Consider the following 27698-nt stretch of genomic DNA (forward strand, 5'->3'; position numbering starts at 1 on the left):
CCTACTACTGACATGGCTAGAGCGAGTATAATAAAGTACATATTGAGCTCAGCAAACATTTATGTATATTCCAAGCAACTTGATATATAAAGCTAAATTTTACAAACAATTTTTCCACTGGCATACATGAACACTTGCATTTTAGGTCTTTTCAAATTCTACCAATGTTCACTTTGTCACTCCTAAGGTATCACTTTACTTCTTTCAAGCCAAGATGATGGGGTAACATGGGTTTGGGAGAACCACTCACAGACACTCTATTAAGAATCTTTAAGGTAAAGATTTTTAAGGCAAGAATCAATAAAAACATGGTCTATGACCGCATTCACTGAGATCAAAACTTCATGTGCCCCAAACACAGGACCCCAACACCTAAACAGGCATCCTACTGACACTGTGCCCTGAATCACGGCCAACCCTATGTTTCTTCTGGTGACCCCAAGGAGGCTTGCTGGCTCTCTTGACTTTGGAGAATGGTTTTACTTTACGAAAGCAGAGTACAGGACCTACAATGGGAAAATAAGGTAGCAGCAGCCACTCAACTCCAAACTGTAATAGCATTTACAAAATTCAAGTGTTGTTGAATAGATTCACATTTTAAAAATTTAGAAGTCCATACATTCTGAACTGTTATACCACTATCAGATTTCAAAATGTGCTTACCAATAAACTAATCATATTCTTAAACTAAAGAATCCTCACTCATAAGTGTGTGTATATATATATATATATATATTTCAAAATAAATGCTTAAATACATACATGAAATCTGAAATCCCCCCTCAGCATGGAACAAAGATCCTCTGCTACATCAGACATGCAGGGATGCAATGTAGCAACCAATCTTGCATAAAATGGTAGCAAATCCAACCTGCAAAAGTTATATGTGATATGTGTAAAAGGACAAGCACACCAGAAATAACTCATTTTAAAATAATTTAAACTTTCTCAGATACAGTCACACATTAAAAGATTATAAAAACTAGTAATCATACAGACATGCCCATTTATTGCCATTATAATGAAGTATTTGGAAATTCAATTCAATTTGCCTTGTGAAAGTTTAGTAATCATCTGGTATTTTCCATTCAGTGCAATTATTGCACATCTGCAAATTTCATCAAGTATACAATTCTGATAAAATATGAAATAGCAAAGAAAACATGGCTTAAAGTTTTAATCACACAATTATTGGGAAGGTAACATAAAGATAACTTAAATAGAACAAAACAATCCTTTTTAATCATTTCCTTCATTTATCCACGGAGAAGTTATTTAGAAGCCTCAAAGTAAAGTAAAAAGGTTAACCAATAACCAAAAGAGTAAGTCAAAAAAATAGCACAAAATCCATACACTAATTTATTTTACCCATTATAAAGCCCACTTGGACTCTCACATGGGGCCAACCTACCCTTTCTCTAGACAATCACTGCAAATATGCATTGCTGCCACCCCCTTTCATCATCAGAGCACCTTCTCACCAAATTTGGATACAACTCCAGGATTCAGCACTCCAGGTTGCCAATCAGAATCAACACACAAACTAAAAATTTATTTTCAATTCCTGCCACATATTTTTTATAAAACCCGATTATCCAAGGGGTCAACCAACACTCAGCAGATCAGACTCTGAAAATGAGAAGTCATGAGGAAAAAATAAAAGCAGCCAATAATGGGAGCTAACAGTCAGGAAGGAAGCAAAAACTAGAGAAATTCAAAACAAAAGCTCAAAAACTACAACACAAAGCCATTTAGAACAGACAGAAATAATTCTACAAGTCTTACACATCTCTGAATATATCATTATACTACAGAACCATGAAAATGGTTTATCATCAGAGAAAACTCTGCCTACCATGAAAGACTTAAATTAGATCTGCAAAACTCCCAGTGCGGATCGATATAAGCCTTAGCTGAGAGAAGGGACATGGTGAGGAAGGAAGAATGGAGATAAACTTGAAAGGTGGAGTCAAGGGGAGGGAAGTACTCAAATTCATGCCTCAGAGCCTCAAACACTTCATATTCCTCTTTGACCATCACAATTTTTTAAATTATCATTTTTTTTTCCTTACAAACGTGCCAGGCCCTGTCCTAGGCATCTGATATCCATTATTATTCTTGGATCCTAATGACCATAATCACCACTTCAGAAACAAGGCTACAGATGCTGAGAAGTCAAGAATATGGTGGCTCCATAGAAGTACTTCAACATATTTTAAATGCATTCTATCCTTCTTTAGGGCTTCCCCTGTGGCTCAGCTGATAAAGAATCTGCCTGCAACGTGGGAGAGCTGGGTTCAATCCCTGGGTTGGGAAGATCCCCTGGAGAAGGGAAAGGCTACCCACTCCAGTATTTTGGCCTGGAGAATTCCATGGATGGGTCGCAAAGAGTCAGCTACAACTGAGCGACATTCACTTCACTTCATCCTTCTTTAAAGAAATGAAAAGCACAATCCACTCTGTAAAGAACTGAGGTATCCTGTAAAACACTCTCAAAAATTTGTAATAATTCTCTTAACATGTGCTAGTACCCCCCCCCCCAAAAAAAGCCTACGGCTACTGCAGACTTAATTTTCAAGCATAATAGATAGATTCATACTAATATCAAATTTACTTTCTAAATATTCAAATTTCAGTTAGAATATTACATTTTAATATATTGCTATTATATTTTAGTTACAATGTTGGTTTTTTCATATTCACTTTAGTAACAAATACTTTTTTTCCCTTCAGTTCATGATCAATTACAAATATAGGGCTTTAAATCTGTGCCCAAATTCTACCCCTCCCAACTGCCACACTGCAGGTCAGAAAAATTAAGATTCAAAAATTGAGGTCATGGGATAACAAAGAGTTATGCACTGGGAGTTGAAAGGCTCAGGTTCTAATTCTCCCAAACAGTACCTCCGTGATCTCAAGAATTGACCTGACCTCATCTCCTACTTTTCTCTCCAGTCTCATCAGGCCCCCACTAATCCTCAGAGCCTCAGTACTGGCTGTTCTCAGCAGCTGGAGTCTACTTTCCCCAAATATCTCTGCCACTTACTCCCTCACAAAGGTCAAGTCTTAGTTCCAATGACACCTCCTCCATGAGACCCGTTTTGAATATGCCACTGAAACTGCAAATCCATCCCACTCCCATCTCCTTATCCCACACTGTTTTTTTAAAAATAAAATTTATCACTTTCCAACATACATTATTTACTTACTTGTTATGTTTGTGTCTGTCACCCTTCCCCACTAGAATGTAAGCTCCACAGGAAACAGTTTTGTCAGCACTCAAAACAGTATGTAGAATAAGTGCTCGACAGATACTTCTTAGATAAATACTGTTACCTCTTATTCTAAAATATTCTACAACATATTAAGAAAATACCATTCTATTTCTTTAAGAATAATATTAAATTGATCAAGTTTTATATTTTATAAAACAAGAGCTTATCAAATATCTTTTATGCACTTAGTGGGGTAATCATAGTTTACTGTCCCTGCTGTTATATATATTAATAAGTTTCCTATTTAAAGCATCTTTTCATTCCTAAGATTAATTATCTTTGATCATGGTGAATTTTTATTTTTAATATACTAGTAAATATAATTTGTTAGTTCTACTTAAGAATTTTTGTATCGACACTTAAAAGTGAGACTGACCCATACTTTTGATGTCTATGCTTTTTTTGTTGTTGGTAAGATTCTGCCTATTTTTCCATATTATGAAATGACGAGTTTTTCTTTCCTATAATCTGGCAAAAACAATTGAGCAGAGACATAACTCAAATATTTCTAGCATATTAGCTGGCTTATTCTTAAAGTTTTTACTTTTTTTATATTTGCTAAATGGTTCTCTTTTTTTTAAGAACTAGCTTCTGAGTTTACAAAATCTTTTTCAATGTATTTTTCAATAAAATTTGAGATTATAACATGCAGCATCAAAAACCTAACTGAAATATGTCATCTCCTTTTTCCTTCTTCTCCTGGGCAAGTCATCTATACTTTGCTTCATTATTTTCTTCTTCCAGTTAGTTCAATCTACTTCAAAGCTTTTTTCCAATTCTAACAGAAAGATGGGTAGACCCATCCATTTTAAAGAAAAGCAGCCTGGGCTTCCCTGGTGGCTCAGTGGTAAAGAATCTGCCTGCCAATGCAGGAGACAAAGTTTCGATCCCTGGTCCAGGAAGATCCCACATCCCATGGAGCAACAGAGCCTGTGCTCTAGAGCCCAGGAGCTGCAGCTACTGAACTCCATGTGCACTCAAGCCAATGCTCTGCAATAAGACAAGCCACGGCAAGGAGACGCCTGCACACCACAACTAGAGAGCACCCCTCGCTATCCTAACTACAAAGAGTCCACACAGCAACAAAGACCCAGCACAACCAAAAATATAAATAAAATCATATACATATATATATTTAGAAAGTAAAGCAGCCTTTGCTATACATGGAGACTCACATCATTAAACTACTAACATAGGTCAATGCTTTCAGCTTCAACAGGAACTTAAAAATTAGTTTAAGGAAACCCTAGAAGATCTTAACTCTTTTAATTATACCTTCCAAGTAGTCAGTAACCCAAGTTTTTGTTTCTTTTGAAAGTTAGAGAGTCCATTTTCTCAGAATCCTCTACTCCTAGCAAATTCACCATATCCTCGAACCAAGAAGTCCCTAGTTCCTCTTCTACCCCTATACTTTTTACAATTAAATGGACAGTTGATACTAAAAGTCATCTTGCCCCATTTAAACCTTCAAGTTCTGTGAACGTTCATTATTTCACAAAATAAGATCCCTTATGTTGTACATAATGTAAGAAATTACATATTTTTCAACATTCATAACTATTTAAGTAAAACCTTCCTGCTCTTTCACTTTCCTACAAATGCAAGCTCAAAGGAAATGGAGTGCTAAATGCTGTACCAATCACATAAATGTTATAAGACACTTTAATCAATATAAAAAGCAAATTTCCTGCATTAAATTTTAAGCCAAACATATTTTATTTAACTTTCCTGAAAGTGAACTAGAAAATAAACTAAAAAACTGAATTTTATAATTTTCTGAGTGATAATTACTTTTACTAACAGTTAACGAGTGAACAATTTTAAAAGAATGTTTCTTTCTTAATTTAAACAATAATAAAATCTTGCTTATACTTTCAAGGTCTCCCAAATCACACATTTAAGTATCCTACAAGCAGTTAATGATCATCAAGTAAGTAAACATCTAGTCATTAACTACAAGTAAAAACAAGAAAGCAGAATTACACGGTTTTGTTCCTGACTGGTGGGGGATTAGGGGGGAGGTGGGCAGGGAAATCTTAAAGGTTTTTAACCTCATAATCTATCAGCTTTTTAGCTGTTTTCTCTCTAAATCTAAAGAATTTAACTGCTGAAAGCTATTATATTTCTGTGCTCAAAAATGCCTGGAAAAAATTAATGTGAAAGAACACTGTTACTGCTTATTTGAAGAATACAAAGGTTTTTCTTCATAGGAAACACTAAAGCAGATGATGATTCAAAAGGGACAAAACAAACAAAAAAAAAGAGATCATTTACTCTGAAACAGACAAGCAAATGCCCCGGTAACTTTTCCCACAACATTCATGTTCCTCATGCAACAGTGCCATCAAGTGGTACAGTGCTAAGAGATGTCCCAAAACTCAGTTTCTCATTTTTAGCAAGGGAAGCTTCAATTAGAAACTCTCTCCCCCAAATTCCAGCAAATGCTCCTAAAAGCTGGATCAGGAAAAGCTAAGATTTAAGTGAAGCACTTCACTGTTGAAGAGTATTCTGTCTTTATAACGTAAAGAGACTCTGAACATCCACCCATCTTCTAAAACATGGTAAAATCCACAGGTCTTCAAAGTCAATACCAATACCACGTTCATCAATTTTCAGAATGAAGAACTAAGAGATGCTTAGGAACATTCCCTGATTCTGGCTGACCTCATACCTGAAAGTTCACTTAGGTGAGGAAGCCTTGGGAGGGGACTAGGAGTGTTCTCTACCTTGATCTACGTGTGGATACACACATAATACTTAAGATGTAAACACTTTATGCCATATGGTTCAGCAATCCCACTGCTGGGCATATACCCAGACAAAACTATAATTTAAAAAGATACTGCACCCCTATTTCACACAGCAGCACTATTAATAATAGCCAAGACATGGAAACAACCTAACTGCCCATCAACAGGTGAGTGGATAAATAAGGTAGTATAATGGAATACTATTCAGTCACAAAAAAAGTGAAACAATGCCATTTGCAGCAACATGGGTGGACCTAGAGATCATTACACTAAGTAAGGCAGGAAAAACAGAAATACCATATGATATCATATGCAGAATCTAAAATACAACACAAACAGATATATCTAAGGAAATGAAACAGACTCATAGACACAGAGAATAGACCTGTGGTTGCCAAAGGCAAGGTCAGATAGGGGAGGGAAGGATTGGGAACTTGAGATTAGCAGATGCAGACTAGTATATAAGGGATGGATAAACAACAAGGTCCTACTGAACAGCACAGGGATATTCAATATTCTCTGATAAACCAAAATGGCAAAGAATATGAAAAGGAATATATATGACTGAGTCACTTTGCTGCAGAGCAGAAATTAACACTGTAAATCAACTACACTTTAATAAAATTTTAAAACAAGATATTAGCACTTTTTGTGAAATTTCAATTAAATGTGTGAAGTTATGCTACAAATTAATTATAGAATGATATAGAAATATATAATTAAGGGGATTTCTATAGATTTCATTTCAGTGGATTCCTTCAAATTAATAGGCTAAGAGGTACAGTCCAACCTTTTCAAAAAAATTTTTAACTACTATTTATTTAATGAAGGAAGAATACAACTGAAAATTAAATCAGTGCTTCAGATCAGAACTTGAAGAACTGTAAAGATGGAATAAATCCATTTTTAAAACTTTTGTCCTTCAAATGATACTAAGAAAGTGAAAGACAACTCAAAGAATGAAAGAAACCATCTACAAATTATATCCCATAAGGGATGTGTACAAAAAATACACAAAGAACTCGTACAATAAAAAGACAAATAATACAATTTAAAAGGAGTCAAAGGATTTGAACAGCTTTCCAGAGAAGACAGACAAATGGCCAATAAGCACATGAAAAATGCTCACAATCATTAGCCATTAGGGAAATGCAAACAAAACCACAATGAGATACATTCCACTTCACATTAAGACAGCTAAAAGCATTGGTGAGGATATGGAGAAGCTGGAACATTCATACATTGCTACTGGGAATGTAAAATGGTGCAGCCACTGTGACAAACAGTTCAGCAGTTTCTAAAAATATTAAACATACATTAATTAAAAAAAAATAATAAACATATTTACCCCATAACACAACAAGTCCACTCACAGATATATACCCAAGAGAACTGAAAATGTATGTTCACACAAAAACTTGTATAGAGTCACAACAACACACTCGTAATAGCTAAAAAGTGAAAACTGCTTAAACGTCCATCAACTGACAAATGGGTAAACAAAATGTGGTAGAGCTCTACAATGAAATACTATTCAGTCTTAAAAGAGAGGAACTTTTAATACATGCTATGACATGGATGAACCATGAAGACATCATTCTAAGCCAAAGAAGTGAGGTGCAAAAGGCCACATATTTTATGATTTCACTTATAAGAAATACCTAGAATACATAAATCCATAGAAACTGAAAGTAGATTAGTGGTTTCTTAGGACAGGGGAGCGGAGAAGGCAGTGGCACCCCACTCCAGTACTCTTGCCTGGAAAATCCCATGGACAGAGGAGCCTGGTAGGCTGCAGTCCATGGGGTCGGACATGACTGAGCAACTTCACTTTCACTTTTCACTTTTATGCATTGGAGAAGGAAATGGCAAAACCCACTCTAGTGTTCTTGCCTGGAGAATCCCAGGGATGGGGTCGCACAGAGTCGGACACGACTGAAGTGACTTAGCACCAGTAGCAGCAGGACAGGGGAGAGAACGGGGAGGTGGAAAATGGAACTGCTCGCTAAAGGATATAACAATTCTTTTAGGACAAAAATGTCTTAAACTTTTATTATTGTGATAGTTAAATATATTTAAAAGACTAAACTGTATATACTTTAAAGTGGTGAACAGTATGGTTATGTGAATTATATCACAATAAAGCTGGCTGTTGTTTTTTAAACCAAAAAAAAAAAAAAAAAAAAAAAGAACTGTAAAGACCTTCTTAAGATTTTTTTAGTTTAGTGCTTCCTTAACCAAACTATACAGACAAGGTAAGGCAGCTAACTTCTCTATCGCATATACACACATATAAAACCTTTGGGTCCTCACAGTCACAGGCACTCAAGTAACTATTAAATAATTCATTCTATTTTTTTCGTCAACTCAGGCTAGATGGATTAAATGGACAAAGGAGGGACTCTTGGCCATAGAGAAAAATAAAGACACTCACTAGGATTCACGTCCCCTACAGGAAGGGGAGGGAAATGCCACACACAGAGGGAGGCACCCCCTTTCCCCAAATATGCTTGAGAATGTTCATGAAAACTGACTATGTAATAGGCCACAAATAACATTTTTAAAAATTTCAAAAAGCAAAAATCACACAGGATTCTCTAATCATAGTATGATAAAAATATGAATTACTAACCAAGTCAGAAAATGAAGAATTTCTAGAAAACATAAAAATAGAAATCACAAGTCAGAACTAATAGATACAGCTAAAACCAGGTAAGAGAACAGCAATATATTAAATGCCAAAAAAGGAACAAAATGAATGAAACAAAAAAGAAGAAAATAAAAGATAAAATCCAAAAATAATCAATAGGAAAATAATAAAACAGTAGAACACACAGGTAATCTAGAAACTGGGTTTTTGTGTGCATGTGTGTGAAAAAAACTAAAATAATGAAAAATAAATAAATGAATAAACTACTAGCTAATATAATGAAGAGGATGAAGTACAAAAGTACCAAAAAAAGTACAAAAAGTACAAAAAAAAGAGAAAAAGTACAAAAAGTACAAAAAAAAGAGGAAAAGTACAAAATTGGGATTGTTTGTAATGGCAAAGACTGGAATGTCCAAAATGATTAAATATAGTACATTCATAAAAGGAAACTGCTGCTAAATTTAAAAGAAAATAACACTAGAAGTCTTTATTATTGATACGAAAGATTTCCAAGCGATACTGTTAAGTGAAATAGTAAAATTTGGAAGAATAAGTACAATAAGTTGCTCCTGTGTAAAAAACAGGAAATATAAGAATGTTGGCATGTTTCTGCACATGCAAAAGAAATTTTGGAAGGATACACAATAATCAAGACAGTGGCTTCCTACCGGGAGGAGAGCAGATGCGGAGACAAGGATAAAGACACTTTTAGCACAAGGTTTTTCACTTCAGTGTTTTGAGTCCTATGAATGCATTTACTTATTTTTTAATAAAAATTTTAATTTGCATATGACCAATATTAATTCATCAAATATTTTGAAGCACTTACTGTGTACCAAATACTATACTTGATGTTGGGGAGGTTCAAAATGAAAAGATCTAGTCCTCTTTTAAAGGCCCCGTATTTTTAGTTTCATAGGAATACAGGCAGCAAACCAACATTGGGCTGTAACTAATATGCCCAATGAGATGTGCCAAATTCTTCATGTGTGTGAAGACATTATGTTGAAAGTCTATAAAAGAGCACCTATATATACATAAGGAAAATAAGGATGGTTGTTCAGAGAAGATAATTCTTATCCTAAGAGAATTATCCTAAGAGGATAATTCTTATCCTAAGTTTTCAGTAAATAAAAACAGGACATCCCAGACAGAGCAGAAAGCAGAGGCTTGCAAGTAGAGAGCAAAGGTTATTCAAGAAATCATTACAGAGCAGGATTTTGCAAGACGAAGAATAGCTAGAATGAAGACTGAAGAAGTTGAAAAGGGGCTAGATAAGAAACAGCATTAAATACCATGTTACACAAGTTTATCACCTTCTGCCTGTGAGGCATTGTGCTCAGTGCTGAAAAAAAAGAAGTAAAAATGCCTCCCTCCTGAGGCTTAATCTAGACAACAATGTCCGGGGAAGCCAAGAAAGAGGTCTCTGCAGTAGTCTGCTGTGTGACCTTCCCTGTCTCTGGCTCTGCACACAATGTTGCCTCTATCAGAAATGCTCTCGACACTTCCTCTCCTCACCCATTCCTCGCCTCACTCACTCCTTTCCCAGGAACTGGATTAAATGACCCCTGTTCCAGGCAGCCTTCTCTGACTCACGAGACTAAATCAATCAGTTCCTCTGTTACGTACTCCAAAGCGCACTGGGATTCTTCTTGTCAACTGCACTTGGAATTCTCTCTCTTCCTCTCCAAACTGTAAGCTGCACGGATACAAGAGTTGAATCTGTCTTGTTCACTACTGTACCTCCAGAACTAATCACAGTATAGAGTAGATCTTTAGTGAATGAATAAATTTTAGAACATAATTTTAACTTTGCTGATCACTCAAGCTGACTGTAAGAAACCTAAATTATTATATTTTTATATTTCAGGTATATAAGACAAAGTGGTCTCTTCCTCATGGCTCCAAAAGGCCATGCATTTTAAGTACATATATCTTTATTTTTTCTCTCCTCTCAGACCATAAACTGTCACTTCCTACTACTTTCAAGTCTGTTTCTAGCAGATTCCAACTACTTCTAGTTTGTGGCTAACTGCTGAGCTAAGCAGACAAATCCAGTAACAAAGAATGTAACTGGCATAAGACCAAGTAAGGGTATATATATATATAGATTTTCAGTCTTCTCCATGGACAGGGAAGTGGGATGAAATGAGGATAGAGGGAGACAAAATGCTCTTTTATAAATAAACTACTTAATATCACTGCATAATTCTTTTGTGAAAAAAGCCTTTTATTTTGGCTTAATTTTCTTCATTCTATGCTAGAAGTTCAGATAATTGTTACTACATGTTTATTCATTCATATAAACAGTTGAAAAGAAAACTATGCAAGTATACATTCCATTGCAAAGGTAGAAAAGAACCACTTTTTAAAAATGGTCCAAAATATTAAGGCAAAAACTATTTGAAATTTTGAGTTTGAAAGCAGAATGTGTCTGACAATCAGAAACCTTTTAAGTAACCAGCAATATTATTTTCTTAGTTGATGGCACCTCAGATTTGATGAAATGTAATATATAATTTTACATAATAAAAGTAATTCAACTAAGATTTTCTCAATTAGATAATTCTGAATTACTACTCACTACATTAGCACATCCTATCTCCCTTACCCCAATAAAATGAAAAACCAAATGCTCATATTAAGGCTGCTGACAGGGATAAAAACCAATATAAATGAAAAAAGTAGTGATTTGGTTTCACTGAGAAATGTTACCAATCAGAGACCAACAAATGAACCAAATTAAAATTTTGCTTAAGAAATCTTTAGTGAAATCCCACAGAATCTTTCTGGGGGAAGTATCTATATTACCTGTGATGTATGTAATCATCTAACAGTTAACAAAATCCTGTAATTATTCCCTATTGAATAAACAGAAGTAGATCTTCTCCAAGTTCCTAAAGTCAACAGCCTATGACCTGCTATGGTCCTAAAATATGTGGGTGAAGTAGAGGCTTTAACTTAGTTTAAGAGAGCATTAGAACTCTCTATCAGCATTATGAAACAGAATACACCTTCTGAATTACTAGCAACATAATCACCAATGTGACTTTCAAGTCCAAACCAGCATAATGACCAAAAAAAACCTTGAAAATTTTCATTTAAACACAACACTTAAGAACTAGATACAATCAATTTATTCTGATCTTTCCACAAAATAAAAATTCTACAAAAAAAAAAAAATATACTATATATTTTTTCTCCCCAGAGGAGAAGCTGTAAATAAATTGCTTCTAGCAATGATTAAGTTATTATTAAGTACCTATTGTTCTTAAAATAACAGGAAAGCGTCAGACGGAATATTTCCACTAGAGTTCACAAACAAAAATCAGTGAGAAGTTAAGTTCTAGAAAATATGCTAACAACAATGATAATAACTTCCGTTGACAAGACACTAAGAATTACTTTTCTTTTTTTCTTTTTAAACCTACCTTTGTCTGGGAACTATAAAGAGGGCCCGTACCAACTTCTTCCTATTTGCTTTCGTGTTCATGTTCATGCAAAAGTCCATCGCTGCCTAAGGGAGAAAAAGCAAACTTTTTTCTTAAAAAAAAAAAACAAAAAAAAAAACTCAATTTACCTACTAAAACAGTATGCTAAAATGGATTCCTAACAGTTCCTAAACAGTTCACAATGGTTTTAAGACACTAGTATTACAAGGATATTCCAAACTTTAACCATCATCAAGCTTAAGCTCTTTCCTTATATATCTCAAAACATATTTCACAAACTTATTAATTGCAATCTAGTGCTAAAAACAGAACTTCCAGTGGGTAGATTGAAGGCCTATGGTGACATGTTTGGCAAATAATTGCATGAAATGTGCAACCCATGCTTTTGATCTCATAGATCAATGTTAATATCAGGAAAGCTTTCTGATAGAAGTCACAAAGTAGCAAGAAGCCAGGAACCAAGAAAATTATTAATGCTAATAAGGATTAAAAAAGAATAAAGACAAATCAGGTATGAGAGATAGACACAGATTATAACCAGAAACATTTAAGAGTAAGTGCTTCAACACCAACTAAAATGGTTTACTGTTGACAATCAGATATAGTAACAAACTAAAGAAACCACATCATAGGACTATAATTGCTATTTAGTATAGCAATTCACTATTCTATATTTTAATAACAAAAATGTGTCCAATATTTTATAAATATATCTAAAATCTAATGTAAGTGTAGAAGAAAAGCTGGGAGAAGTATATATTCTGGGAAACCACTAGAAAACAAAATTATGAGTAATTAGTATTTTTAAAATACAGGTATATATATTATTTAAATATTAAAGATTTTCAATACACATAGTTTATGAAAACATTTAAGATGATTTTAAAAAGAAAATAACTATTATCAAATAACCCTATTGGGTATCACCAGTATTTTCCTTCTATAGCTTCACATAATTATTTTATCATTTATTTCTCAACCTTTAGGTAGATTTGTGGATCAAATACAAAGATTCTCTGGTCGCTCAGAGGGTAAAGAGTCTGCCTGCAGTGTTGGAGACCCAGGTTCGATCCCTGGATTGGGAAGATCCCCTGGAGAAGGAAATGGCAACCCACTCCAGTATTCTTGCCTGGAGAATCCCCATGGACAGAGGAGTCCGGTGGGCAACAGCCCACATGGTCGCAAAGAGTTGGACACGACTGAGCAACTTCACTTTTCTTTCTTTCTACAAAGATTCTCTGATTTCCCTATAAGGGATGTCAACTCTTCAGCGACACACTCACTGAAACACCTTCCATTTGCTAAAAACTTTTGATGAAATAAAACCCAATTAATGCTGATTGGATTCAAACCCAGTAAATGCACATTGAAAGTATCCACCAAGACTGAATTAGTCAACAGTAAAACCAATTTAAACTTTTTCTTCTGCTTGTAAAGGGAGTATAATAAATTTTATTAAAATTTATATTCTATAACATTAAAGCTTTTTACAGCTAATTAGAATAACAAACAGAAAAGCTGAAAGCACACTAAAATTCCTTCAAGTAAATCACCCACATAAAATACTGAAAAATTGTGGACTAGGATAATAAAAACCCCAAAGGTCATCCACTCAGAAAAAAACTGGTTAACACTAGAAAATGTCACACACACACAAACAGACACACACACACACACACACACACACACACACACACACACTTCTCAAGTCAACATTTTTTGAAAAATAAAAAGAAAAAATAAAGAAAAACATTTAATGGCTAATAATGGACTAGGTTTCAACAAAAATTAGGAAATTGGCAACTACTATCTACTGGCAGTAAATACTTTTAATTGTTTCCCTTGAAGTGAGAGGCTCATTTTGTTCATGTTAGAAAAATGGCTGTTAAATACCCAAGTCTGAATAACCATGGTTCATCCCTCAATTCTTTCAAGTAAAAATGGTACTCTCTAAAAAAAGCAGCAGTTTAGCTCGCAACTCAGTCATACAAATGGCTTCGCTCGAAGCAACCTTGAGTCAGTAGACACGCTTTACACATCCTTATTTTATCAAGTTAAAAGGAAGTGTACTCAGAGGTTGAAATGAAACAAAATCACTAATTTTTATAGATTCATCAAAGAGATCTTTAAGTTAAAGTGACATTGTTTCTTAATTGCAAATGCAGAGCAATGAAGACTACAATGGCTACTATTAAGAGTCTGCTACCAATGCAGCTTGACTTCACATTAAAATGCCAGGTTTACACATCTTCACTTTTGCAAATGTCAAAACAGTGAAAAGGTGGGGGGAAAACTCCTAGTATTAGTATGAAAAGAGTTTTGACTTTATAGACACCCTGAAAGTACCTGAAAAGACACCAGGAATCTACAGAGTACTTTAAAAACATCTGATCTAAAACAGTATTTTTCACACTGTGGCAATATGTGAAGGGGAGAAGTGTCAAGTCTACAGGATTCTAGAGCGTCCCACCCCCAAACACAGTATCTACAAATTGGCTCCAACTGTGTTCATTCTGAATTCCTATATTAGATTCCATTTGAAGAAATGGTTCATTCTATAGCCAAAACTGCAAAAACCACAGACATTCCTAATTTGAGCTATCCTACGTGCTTTGAGTAAAGTTACACGGAGGCACTCATACCTTGTCTATCAGATCACGGTTGACACAGTTGGGTAATTGCTGGAGGAAAGCATCTACTATGAGCTTGAGATGAGATCCAGTGCTGGCTTCTTCATCCTCTTGTTCTAATATGAAATTGGATTTTAAGTAGGTTCAGAAATATACAAAGACAATGTAAGAATAAAAACCTTTAATAAGATGTTATCTGAGGCACAGATAATCTAAAGCACTTTTCTTATGAAAAATGAAGCACTTTTCAGATATTACCCTTGAAAGAAAGGGTATCTTTAGAATCATAAGCCTAAATCACTAGTCTTTATCAACTATAAAAGGGCAAACTTTTACATGAGAGGTCATAAGTTACATGTAGTTTTAAGAGCAGATCTACTATTTTTATCTGTTGAACATCCCCTTTCCCATGTCTTCAATTAACAGTATGATCACTGCTCGCCCTCAAAGGCAATCCACGGGATTCTGCTGGGAAAGGGTGCTGCCCCAGCACAGATACCATTACTCCTCTTGCCACAGGCAAACATGACGCAGGACTAGCCAACTCCTTCCAAGATATTTATATACAGACAGTGGGGGAGAATCCCTCTTTTTCTCAGATGTCACTAGCTGGTCTGAGCCGAGGGCACCCTCCAGCCATGCCTCCCTCCCTCCATGACATGGAGAGCTAGAGAATCTGCAGTAGGAAACAATGAAGCCCACAAAGAAAGGCAACCCTGACAAAGGCCTTCTCCTAATAAAGAATCCTAACTAATAAAGAAACTTGACAGAAGTACTCAGGAAATAATTAACTGATATTTTTATTACTAAATACAAAACATTACTCAATAGTAAAGACGGATAAAAGTGACAGATGAACTGATATACCAATTGTCTTTATATCTCTTAACTTTCAAATGCATTTATGTTAAGATTGCAAAGATTATATCAGAAATAAAATACATCAAGGACAATGCTAAAAGTATGGAAGTGCAAAAAATATTAAGATTTAGATTATCACTAAAGTTTGTAGTCACATAATATGGGACATGTAGTGTTTCTGTTCCAAATCAAATTCCAAAAAAGTGAGGGCCGAGAAACAACAGGAAAACAAGGAATTAAAGAGTAAAGACCCATATTCACAGGCAAGAGCTTTGTGTATAAACACTAAACAAAAGTTAGGAATTCCCTGGCAATTCATTGGTTAGGACTCTGCATTCTCATTGTCTAGGGTCTGAGTTCAATCTCTGGTCAGGGAACTAACATCCCACAAGTCACATGGCATAGCCAAAAAATAAATAAAACATTACATTTTTTTAAAAACATCAAAAATTAAAAGTTTTGGCAAAAGTGTTTACCTTGCTCATCAAGAAATTTCTTTGTAAGATCTTCAGCTTCATCTCCACCCTCTAGCTCCAATGTGTCATCATTAATTTCCAGGTTCTCCAACTCAAGCTCCAAATCATCAGGACTTGATACCTCTTTATTATCCTTAGGTTCCTTTGTCTCTGTTTGAAATCAAAGAATCAGTATCTCTGAATTAAAAGTCATATTGAAATCCTGCTGCAAAAAAATATTCACAAAATTTGCAACATTTTTCTTAGAATCTACATTTATATCTGGCAAATTTGATGTTTAAATTCTTAAAAATACATTATGCTCATGGAGGACGAAAACCATAATTTCTTTGTGCATGCCATCTGTTCAGTGAAGAAATGAATGGATGGATGGACTGATGAATGGAGACATACAGGCCATAAGGATTTGTGGTAATGTTGAGGAGAAAATAAATCTGATTAGATAAAGTGAACTCAAATTAATTAAGATGCCCATATTATTCTGTCATTCATTTAATCTAGTGACTTAATGTTCATATAACAAAACTAGTAAGTAAAAAAATTTTTTTTACAAATATTATTTTGAAACTAAAATTTATAGCACTTTAATATAAAAATTTGTCCTCTAGCATTTACCTTTGGAATCATCTTTGCTGGACTCTTTATTCTGACAACTTTTTTCATTATCTTTAAACAAGATGGCTGGAACAAAAGCTTTCAAATCAATGAGGTTCTCGTAAAAATTCCGAGCATCTTCATCTTCCCATATACCACCTTCTAAGTCATATTCTCCAGGTTTACCAGGTGTAAATATATCAATTCCAGGCCCATGCTCTACAGTGAAATAAATCACAGGGAATTAAAACCAACGAATCTTGAATGTTTCAATTAACAGATACTTCTTCAGTCAACAAGCACTCTTAATTATGCATGTAACCATCTTTACCAGAAAATCAAATTCTGTTTTAAGTAAAGCTCTAAACCAGAACAGATCAAAGAAAAGTACAGGATAAACATGCTTTTCTCTTGAAGTTTTAAGCAATTGATATAAGATTTGATATATTAGGCCCATCTTCACAAAGCTTGAAACCAACGTAAGAAATACATAAGCCTGGCAATTCCTAAACATTTAGCTTGAAGTCCCACCTCCGCCGTGAAGCATCTTTTTTTACTACTCCCAACACTGTATGATTTTATCTCAATTATGTTTGCAAGTTTATGGTTTATCTTACCATAAACCCGTAAGAAGCATCCCTCCTTTAGGTATTACACTTGGTATAAAACAGATTGCCATAAATGGTCAACTGATAAATAACTAGAAACGAAGGGAAGGAATGATGAAGACATATATACATATTTCAGTAGGGAGTGGAAAACCATGTGTTTGTACACACACACAGAGTCTACATTTGCATACAACTATAGATGCTTAAAACTCAGAACATTAAAGCAATTTACTACTTCATGATCACAAGACCATTCATAATTTTATCTATTCTCACTGTACTTCTCTCCAAACTAGAATTATAAGAGAATGATCATGCAGATTAAAAATAACCCTGAGAAAAATTAGATTATTCATTAAAAGTCATTTAGGAAGGACAGGACAAAAACAATAAAGTACTGACTCTCTAACTCATTACTTACATGCCTTACAAAAAAACATATTTAAACACAGGACACTGAACCAATATAAGAGAAAAGACTGATAAATTTAATTTCTTTTTAACAAAAACATAAATAAGAGCAGGGAATTTCCTGGCGATCCAGCAGTCAGGACTCAGCTTTCACTGCCAAGGGCTCAGGTTCAACCCCTGGTTGGGGAACTAAGATCCCATAAGCTATGCTGTGTGGCCCCAAAAAAAAAAAAAAAAAAGCAAAGGACAAACCAGAAGACAATGCTGGCAATATTTATACAAAGGAGTTAATATCCATAATATAAATATCCATAATATAAAGTCCAGAATCTCAATAGAAAAAAATGGATAAAGCCTCTGAACAGATAAGTCAAAGAGTATATGAAAAGATCATAACCTCAGTACTAATCAGGATAATGCTAAATAAAACAAGCATTTATTACTTTGACCCATTCGATTATGTTTAAAAGATTGACATCACCAAAGTAGAAAAATTACCAAAGGTATAGAGATCAATCAATCAATCAATTAAATAAATGCAAAAGTGATATAAATGATATAACTAAGACAAGGACATTAAAACAGTTATTACAACTATATTTCACATTCTCAATAAGCTAGAAGATACACTAAGCATACCAGAGACCATGGAAAACATAACTAGCTTCTAGATCTCTACATGAGAGTATCATATACCATAAAAGGAAAAAAGAGTGATTTGGAAGACACAGCAATAGAAACTAACCAATACTAAACAGGGCAGAAAAAAAATACTAAAGCACAGAGAAGACAACTTCAAACATAGTGGTATTTGAATTCCCACAGAAGGGGAGACAGGAATAGAATACATATTTGAAGAAATAAGGTCAAGATTTGAGAAATTTGATAATTATAAACCCAGATTCAAGAAGCCCAACAAACCCCAAGCACAAGAAACATGAAGTAAACCACACCAAGCCAGTATCATAATTAAGTTCTTTAAAATCAGTGATAATGGTATTTTAAAACAATCAGAAAAAAATACACATTATTTTAAAAAGAACAAAGACACAAATGATAGCAGTTTTCTCACTGCAAACAATGAAAGATAGAAGACAGTGGAACAACATCTTTAAATACTGAAAGAAAAAAAAAATCTCACCCTAAAATTCTGTACCAAGTGAAAATATCTTTTTAAAATGATGGCAGAATTTTGTTAATTTTGTTGCATAGCATTTACATTTATACTGTAGTAGGTATTATAAGTAATCTACAGATGATTTAATGTATATGGGAAGATGTGTGCAGGTTATATGCAAATCCTAAGCCATTTTATGAGGGACTTGAGCATCCTCAGAGGTCCTGGAACCAGCTCCCTGAAGATACCAAGGAAGGACTATAAATGTTTTCACAGTATACAATGGATATTTTCTTATTGAGGATGTAAAATACAAAATACCTTCCTGTATTATAAAGGGATACTTTACAAATACTTTACTCTTAAGATTTTTAAGTAAACAGGATTTTCAGATAGTTTTAAAATAATGTATTATTTATCAACTTACTTCTCAAGTAGTTGGTATAATATATTACAGTAATGTATTAGGAGCCCTACCAAAAAGGAAGTTTAAAACCTTTGCAATAATATGAGAATAACTCATTTTACAAAATGGTAAGTTTATCTTATAGAACTGCAATGTAGGCTTTAGTTCTAAGTAACAATTTATGATAATACACCATTCAAAACAACTAAATTAAAAATAAAAATAAACAAAGAAATATTAGTATCCCAAAGGTCCAATCCACCTTATTACCTGAGAAATACCGTAAATCTTTATATAGTCCCAAATACGGTTTAAGACAGGCCCTGTTAGATACAATCTAAGGATATCTATTACAAAAGAACCTAAAGAAACCCATCATATCATTATGATTTAGGCTTCACTGCTCTAAGCACAAAGACTTTTCCATTCAGAGAAGCATTTTAAGTAGCTTTCCAAGGTTTTTATTAGGTACCAATACTACTTCATTAAAAAAATTTTAAAGGCATTTCAAAACATCCAATTTCAATAATATATGTCTGAGAAGACTAGAGAGATAGAAGTGATTAATGCTTACTAAAAAAAAATCACAGTGTTTATTTTTAAGGATATCTTACCTTCTGGTGTTGGTTTATCTTGAGGAAGATCTGGCATATTTTCATCCAAAAGGTCTGCTAAGGATTGAGAATTTGCCAATAGCTTTTGATAAGACATAGCAAATTCTTCATACTGTTTATGTCTATCTTCACTTAACTCCCCTTTAGAATGCAGAATACGCCTATAAACAAATGATGAAATAATCTGACAATCTTATCAAAACAGATGTGATCATCTATTATTATACTGGGAATGTTCTGTAAAATCTGAAATTTTCAAACAAGCTTATTAGCACAACCTTCTTTAATAACCTATGTTTAATACTTAAGACAAGATGTATCTGAAAATCAAAACTTACATCATCAAATTCACCTAAACAAACACATTTTGTAAGCAATTAAAATTTAACATTGGTTCTTCAGAAAATATGAAGTATGATTAACAAGTATGCCTGGAGAAATACAAAATTTAACAGTATACCACTAATCAATTTTTAGTATTTTGTTACAGTCACATACCCCAGATATACAAGTTGGTTTTCAAAAACAGGTTAGAGACTCAGTACCTTTAAACTTTCACAATGATTTGATTCAAGATTATCTTGAAATAGACTGCATCTTCCCTACAGTGAATTCTCAATCTACTATGCAAGCACTTTTATTTAGTCATTTAACAAATATCACGGGAGCAACCCACTTAATCAAGGACAGGCCACTCTGAGGAGCAGAGGACACAAGTATTCTTCTACTCTGCAACAGTTCATTAATAAGCCACTCCCAGTTATTAACAGAAATGTAAAAGTAATGAAAATTTTCAATTGTACAGTCAAGTAAAAATTTTACTATATTAGCTTAGATGGTTGAAATGTCTATAAGTGAACTCAATTTTTCTACAACTAAATATGTAGTAGTGTAAGACATGAAATTTATAAACCTTAATGCAAATACAATACAGATTTCAAAAAGTCAATTATAAATTGTAAATTGAGTCATTTTCAAAACAATATATAAAAGTATTTTTATTCCTTGAGTTTTCTTCTGAACAGAGAAGAAAATAAGTTAGATGGGTTTTTTTTTGTGTTGTCATTTTCTTAAGTTTTCATGAAGAAAAAATCCTTGCCTACACTTAATTATCTCTGCTTATTTGGAATGTTTCTAAACTTCCCCATCTTGCCCCATTCTTATCAACAGGAACTTCTGTTTCAATGCTATAATATTTAAAATATTAACATTTTCTATTTTTAGGAATATCAGGTCCCATTTACAAACACTAGATAGATCAATACAAAGAACTACAATTCATTAAATTCAAGCCTTTTTTCCCCAACATCTGGCCTAGTAGGATCTAAACTGAGAATTTTTCACTCATTTTCTTATGATTTAAATACACACTAGACAATATCATTTTACAAAAAATTAGTAAAATGCCAAGACAGTTTAACCATAATAATCCAGGCCAAACAGTATTCCTTTAATAACACTGTCATTAAAGAACAATTTCTCTCTTCAAATTTATTTCAAACTAACTTTCTTTTCATTAAGCTTTATGAATGAATTTTTTTTAATTAAAACAAAAACTCAAGCATTTAAAAATATTCAAGCCATGAAAAATGACTGACATTACTTCAAATGAGCTTGGTAGAACTTTTAATTAGAAGTCACATCATTTTTCAAGTTAAAAAAGCCATTAAAATTAAATAAATGATTTGAATAAATTATACTCAAAAGCAGGCTACTCTAGAATGTTCTACAATTAGGAGAAATATTAATAAAAAATTTTAAAGTTTATTCAGAAGCAAATTATGTTAAAAGGGATACAAGTTCCAAGGAATTTCAAAACCTCTAATGCAACTAAGATTCAAAATTATTTCAGTGCTTAAAACAAAATTGAAAAATACCTCAAAATACCATAACATGGAACTTTACTTCTCTAATAATTTAGCATTCTGGTCATTTGAAGAAAACACATCCAGTTTAGGTTATACAATATTCACTAAAGATTTATGACATACAAGCTGTAGCAAGATGGTGTCTATTTTATCAAAACAGAAAGTGAACACTTTTTTCCGTATCAACCTCACTTTGAAACTTTGGCCTGGACTTTGCATTCAGTCATTTAAATGACTGAATTCTATGAGGGGTCCCTATGTGTGCATTCAGCTCCTATCCAGTCCTCACATGCACACATGCACACAGTCACGTCTCTTTGCAGCTCCAAGGACTGTAGCCTGCCCGGCTCCTCTGTCCACAGAATTTTCCAGGCAAGAATACTGAAGTGGGTTGCCATTTCCTTCTCCAGGGGATCTTCCCGAGCCAGGGATGGAACCCACATCTTTTGCGTCTCCTGCATTGGCAGAGGGATTCTCTTCCAGTCCTCCTGCAACCAGTTAAAACTCTGCAGCTCCGGAGATACTCCTCGCTCTCCTCAAAACCTCAATTCCATGATTAAACTTTTAATAATACTAATTTACTTAACTACTTAATTCATACATGTTTAGGTTACTGTCTAATAAGAACAGTCCTAGAGGGCAGGGGGGTTTTAGATTTTGGTTGATTTTCTAATAGAACCTTACACTGTACAGTCAGAAAGCAGTATAGGACAACAATGAAAAGGCATTAGAAGAGATCCATTATATACAAAACATACAGTGTCATATGTATTTTCCTTGACCATTTATTTAAAATATATTTCCTTAATATCTAATTCCACAGCATGTAGTTAGACTACAAACTTCAAGCAGAGAAAGAAGCCATCACAGGAGGCTGAAAATTCAAAATCCCTAGTCATTTAGAAGTTCTAAAGAAATTTAAATGAAACGATTTCTAATGAATGTACTATATAAGTCAGTTCTTATAAGTTTATGAAGTCCACAGGAAATTTTTTCAGTTTGATTAAATTTTAGAAGGCCTGTATGAGGGAACTACACATACACAGCACATCTGACCAGAGTACATTTTCTGTATATCAGTGTAAATCTCACCAAAATTTCTTATGTGAATTCAAATTCCATGGGAATATAACACTAAGCAAAATCAAGCTGAAAATATGGTTCATAATGTATCATTTTAATTACAATCTCTTCAGAAGCACATTTATTACAGAAAGTTGCACTGAAACCATTCTTTTGAGGCTGTCATAAATCAGAGGTCAGCAAACTTTCTGCAAAGGGACAAATAATAATTTTAAGCTTTGCAGACCATATGGTCTTTGCTGCAATTACTCAAGTCTGATAGCATAGCACAAAAGCAGCACAGACAATATGTAAACAAATGAGTCTGACTATGTTCCAATAAAACTTTATTTATGGACACTGAAATTTGAACATCATGTAATTACTAATTTGGCCTGAAAGCCAGTTTGCCAATCCTTGTCATAACTGGAGATAACCAAGTACAACTGTTAAATATATTATAAACAAGCTCATTCCCTCTCCTGGTTTCACCGCATGACAGGGAGGAACTGGTACTATTTTAAAGATATGAAAAGCAAGCAATGAAAACAAAATTAATTCCAAGTCTTATTCACTGTAAAAAAAAAAAAAAAGAAAGTAGATGTCTTGCACCTAAAATATGAGATATCACAATCTGGGAGCACCCCTAAGGTACATCAGTCCTTGATTTCTGGGGTGTTTTTTATATTATATTTAACATTAATTTAATATTGTAAATCTGACTATCTCAAATAGTCCATTCTGGAATCAAGCAATATATCTCATAAGGAAAGCCACATATGCCTCAAAAAATTCTTATATTGAGACATTAATTTTTTCCATTTTTAAAATTTTTACTGTTATTGCCTGGCCTTCATGCTACTTCTTTTATTTTGTACAGTGTTTATTCTGTTGCTTTATATTGTTTTTAAAAATGAATTTTTAAAAATAAGCTATGAAAGTTTAAAAAAGTTTAACATACACATTTTGGGAATCATAAAAAGGCACAAAAAGAAATTCTCATTCGAAAAGCTTTCTGAAGAATTGAGCAGGCAACATTTATTGATACTTACAATGTGCCAGATACTGTTATTAAATGCCTTTACACATATGCATTCACATATGCATCATTCACATGTACCTCAGAGATATGGTGCTAACTGTCATCCCATTTTACAGAAGAAAAAACCAAAGCACAGAGATGTGAGGTAACCTGCCCAAAGTTACAGAGTAAATGTCAAATCTAAAACTTGAACCCAAGCAGTCTGGTTCCAAAGTTCATTCTCTTAACTCCTGGATTACACTGCCTCTCAAATTATCCACTTGGTACCATATATTGAATTAGGATGTCTCTCAAATGCATATATCAAAGGCAAGTTTTCCCAAACCAAGGTGCTGGTTTTATATTCTCTTTTGGGTCCTTCTTTTATTTGGATTTGACTTATAAATTCTGAGTAGCTAATGGGTTTATTAGACACCTTAAACAAAATGCAGATGAAGATGGATACTATGGAAGATGTGAAAAATAAAGAATGAAGAGATAAGAAAGAAACTGATTCTGTCATTTGCTATCATAGTCATATTGGGCAAGGTCTTTAATAACTAAATCTGATCTATCACCTTCAAAATATTTCTTTCAAGGGTACTGTGAGGATCAAATGAGATCATACACCTGATGCACTATATCAAAGTAAAACAGTATTTTTATGAGGAAAAAAAAAAAAGCGAGAGTCCACTGTAGCAAAGGCAAGAACTTAAAATTTTAAGTATTAATCTTCTTTCAGCCAAATTAAAAAAAAAAAAACTTGAATACAGAAAATCTATTTTAGCTTTGTCCTTAACCACTCATGTAAAATAACATAGAACACATGGCCAAATCTTGAAAAAATAATCATGAAGCAGATCCATGAAAAACTACTAGGTTTCACTTTTCATCTTTACTGTTCTATCAAACTCTCATGAGAACTTGAATTTTCTTCTGGTTTCATTTTAGAATTTGGTTATGAATGCTGAACAATCTTACATGAAGAGAGGAGAGCAATAGTTAAGCATAACTGTCCCCAGAGATTTATTAATCAACTAATATCAAAGTCATTGACTCAGAATTAGAAAGTATCTAGAAGGAGATATCAATTTTGAAGTTGGTTATGAATGCTGTACAATCTTATATGAAGAGCACAGAGCAATAATTAAGCATAACTGTACCCAGTGACTAATGAATTATACCAACATCACTGACTCAATTAGAAAATATCTAGGAGGTAACAATTTTCAAACACTTATAAAATTGCTAAAGTCTCTGTAAATATAAAGTACAGTGATACATAACATTTTAATAGTGCTTAATACTTGCTGTTCAGTCGCTAAGTCATGTCCGACTCTTTGCGACCCCGTGGACTGCATTTAATAAACAATCTTCCTGTAAAGGCAAGGTACAACTTAACCGGAAAGAATATGAAAGGTAAAAGCAACACTACTGAATGTCAGGTGAATGTGTTTTCAGGTTTCAACACTGTTAAAGTAATGCCTCATGAATTTGCATTAATAAAAGAAAACTCTCTGGTCACATTAACAAGGGAAAAGCCTACATTCTACCGACATTTTTTTCTTTCCCAAACTTTAAATCAAATCATTTACTGCTGTTGAACTGAGCATGCAATCATGAAGGTCATAATTCACCAGTACTGAAAAGAAAATGTGCCCTCACTCCCACCAATAAAGGAGAAAAAAAGAAATTAAGACACTTCAGAATTATTGAAGCAAGTATTCTGACTTAGTATCTAAATTCATGATTTCACTATACTGCAAAAAATTAACTGTTACATAATTAAGTTATATCTAATAAAATTAAATCATTTATTCAACCAATTTTTATTAAATGCCAAAAAAATACTAGGTTATATTAGCTCAATGAGAATAAAATCTCAAAGTACAAAGCATTTCGAGTATAAAGTAACAGCACTGAAAATAATAAAAAATAACACTTGGCCAGAAGTAAAACTATTAATTCTAGACTGGAAAATACTACTAGATGATATTTTAAATGTGCAAATATTAATTTTAACTCTTCAGATCAATTACTTAACCAAAATGCATTTAAAAATACGATTTTTGTACTCAGCAGGTACAAAAAGCTTATAAATTCACATTTATTAGAATTCACCCTAGGATGAATTTTATTGCTGGCTAACAACCGTAAATCCTCAGGGTCTTGTAACTAATACATATCAGCATAGCTAACTGCAGAAAGGAACAGCTGAGACTCAACAGGTCTCATTCAGTCATGCCTTCATTCATCCATTACAGTGTTTTTAAGAAAACACGAGAGGTTTTATTACTTTTTTTTTAATTGGTTAAATAAATTTTTAAGTATAGACTTCAATGAGTACAGACTAACACTTCACAATCCCTAAGCACCATGCCATCTCCCAAATTAACCAGAATGACCAAGAGCATTTACAATTCATAGATTGAAAACATAGGGTATTTCACATTTTTAAAAACCATCATTAAAGACAGTGGATAAAGGCTTAAAGTAGTTTAACTACATGAGTCTTAAATACTCATTAGCTTGGCACCTAGATTTCTAGCATTATCATGCCCAAGAGAAACCTTACTGAGAAAAACTATCATCTGTGATCTATTCCTATGATAGAGAAAAACTTCAAAACATCTACTGGATAATGATTGGCAGAAAGAAACTTCTGAAAACTGGCCATTTTAATTGTAAAATACCCTCTTAGAAGTTAAGGAGACTAACATTAGACCAAGTAGGGACTCTGCATTAATCCAATTCCTCCTGTCTTTGCTCAGTGAGGCACTTAAATCTTCACTTACAAAGGCTCTTCAAATTGAAGCTATCCTAAGGCATGAGTGACTTACTAAGCCGTATGCGAATTGTTTTCTACACTGTGATTAAGATTCTCACATCCTCCAAATAATTACATATAATTAGACAGTTCCTGTGATAAAATAACTGCTCCCAGGCTAAGGTCAATTTACATTTAGTAAATAGCCTCCTCTAATAACCAACCATAGGTCAACAGCTCTGTATTAACACGAGCTAAGTTTCTAGGAAAAGGCCACAAAGCTGTGGTCTCAACACTGTATCTTGATTCAAAATTTTCTTCTGTGACTTTTAATCATGAACAAAAACAGGTCCGCTTATCTAATCTAAATGTGAAATCTAATCTAAATGTGAACAGTGGATAAGTATAATTAATAATATATACATCACTGAGATTTTCCTGGCAGGCCAGTGGTTAGGACTCAGTGCTTTGGGCACTCAATGCCGTAGGCCACCATTTCAATCCCTGGTCCTAGAACTAAGATGACAGAAGCCATGTGGCATGGAAAAAATATATATATATATACACGTACACACACCATCAATTATCATTAGGTTAACATAATATGCCAAAAGTATCTAAAGTTTAAGAGTTAAGTCTGTATCAGGAATAAAAAATTATGTCTCTAGTTGAAAGTGAAGAACTGGCTTGGCAGCATGCCATTTGAAAAATTTGTCTTTAGTTTTAACAAAAAGTCAAAAGACTGCAGCTATAAAAACTGTAGGCCACAGGCAGAAAAGACGGCATCAAAAACAAATATCCAAAGTGTCTGAAAATCAGGCAGCAAACTGAGGGAACCAGACATACTGAGCCTGGAGAAGATCGAAGGGAAACACCTTGGCGGTCTGCAAATATTCTGAGACATCATGGTGTAAAACAAGAGACATGTCCCATGCCAATGCTTCTCAAACTACCTGTCATAAAGGAATAATTTTCTTTCGTCACTGCACAGCTATAAAATATAATGACAATATCATGGCAGTGAAAAATTGCTATCAAAATGTCTAAATGTATTGTCTCAGTTTCTCTACTTAATTCACTGGGAACAGGTAAACAATTCATGGAACCCCACTCAGAGTAGCTTTATTCTGTCT

At 33.7% G+C, this 27698-nt stretch overlaps 1 protein-coding gene across 1 annotated transcript in view; it reads right to left on the minus strand.

Moving 5' to 3' along the window:
• The window catches only part of UPF2 (UPF2 regulator of nonsense mediated mRNA decay), a 90310-nt gene that overhangs the window by 52009 nt on the left and 10603 nt on the right, over positions 1-27698 (minus strand). The window contains exons 4-9 of the mRNA XM_065920980.1: positions 19848-20008; positions 16710-16907; positions 16095-16244; positions 14770-14873; positions 12107-12192; positions 763-871 (exon numbers count right to left, since the gene is read on the minus strand). Of these exons, the coding sequence (XP_065777052.1) occupies positions 763-871; positions 12107-12192; positions 14770-14873; positions 16095-16244; positions 16710-16907; positions 19848-20008 (808 nt within the window). The remainder of the gene's footprint in view (positions 1-762; positions 872-12106; positions 12193-14769; positions 14874-16094; positions 16245-16709; positions 16908-19847; positions 20009-27698) is intronic.

Source organism: Muntiacus reevesi, chromosome 2 (genome assembly GCF_963930625.1).
Source record: "Muntiacus reevesi chromosome 2, mMunRee1.1, whole genome shotgun sequence".
NCBI classification, from domain to species: domain Eukaryota; kingdom Metazoa; phylum Chordata; class Mammalia; order Artiodactyla; family Cervidae; genus Muntiacus; species Muntiacus reevesi.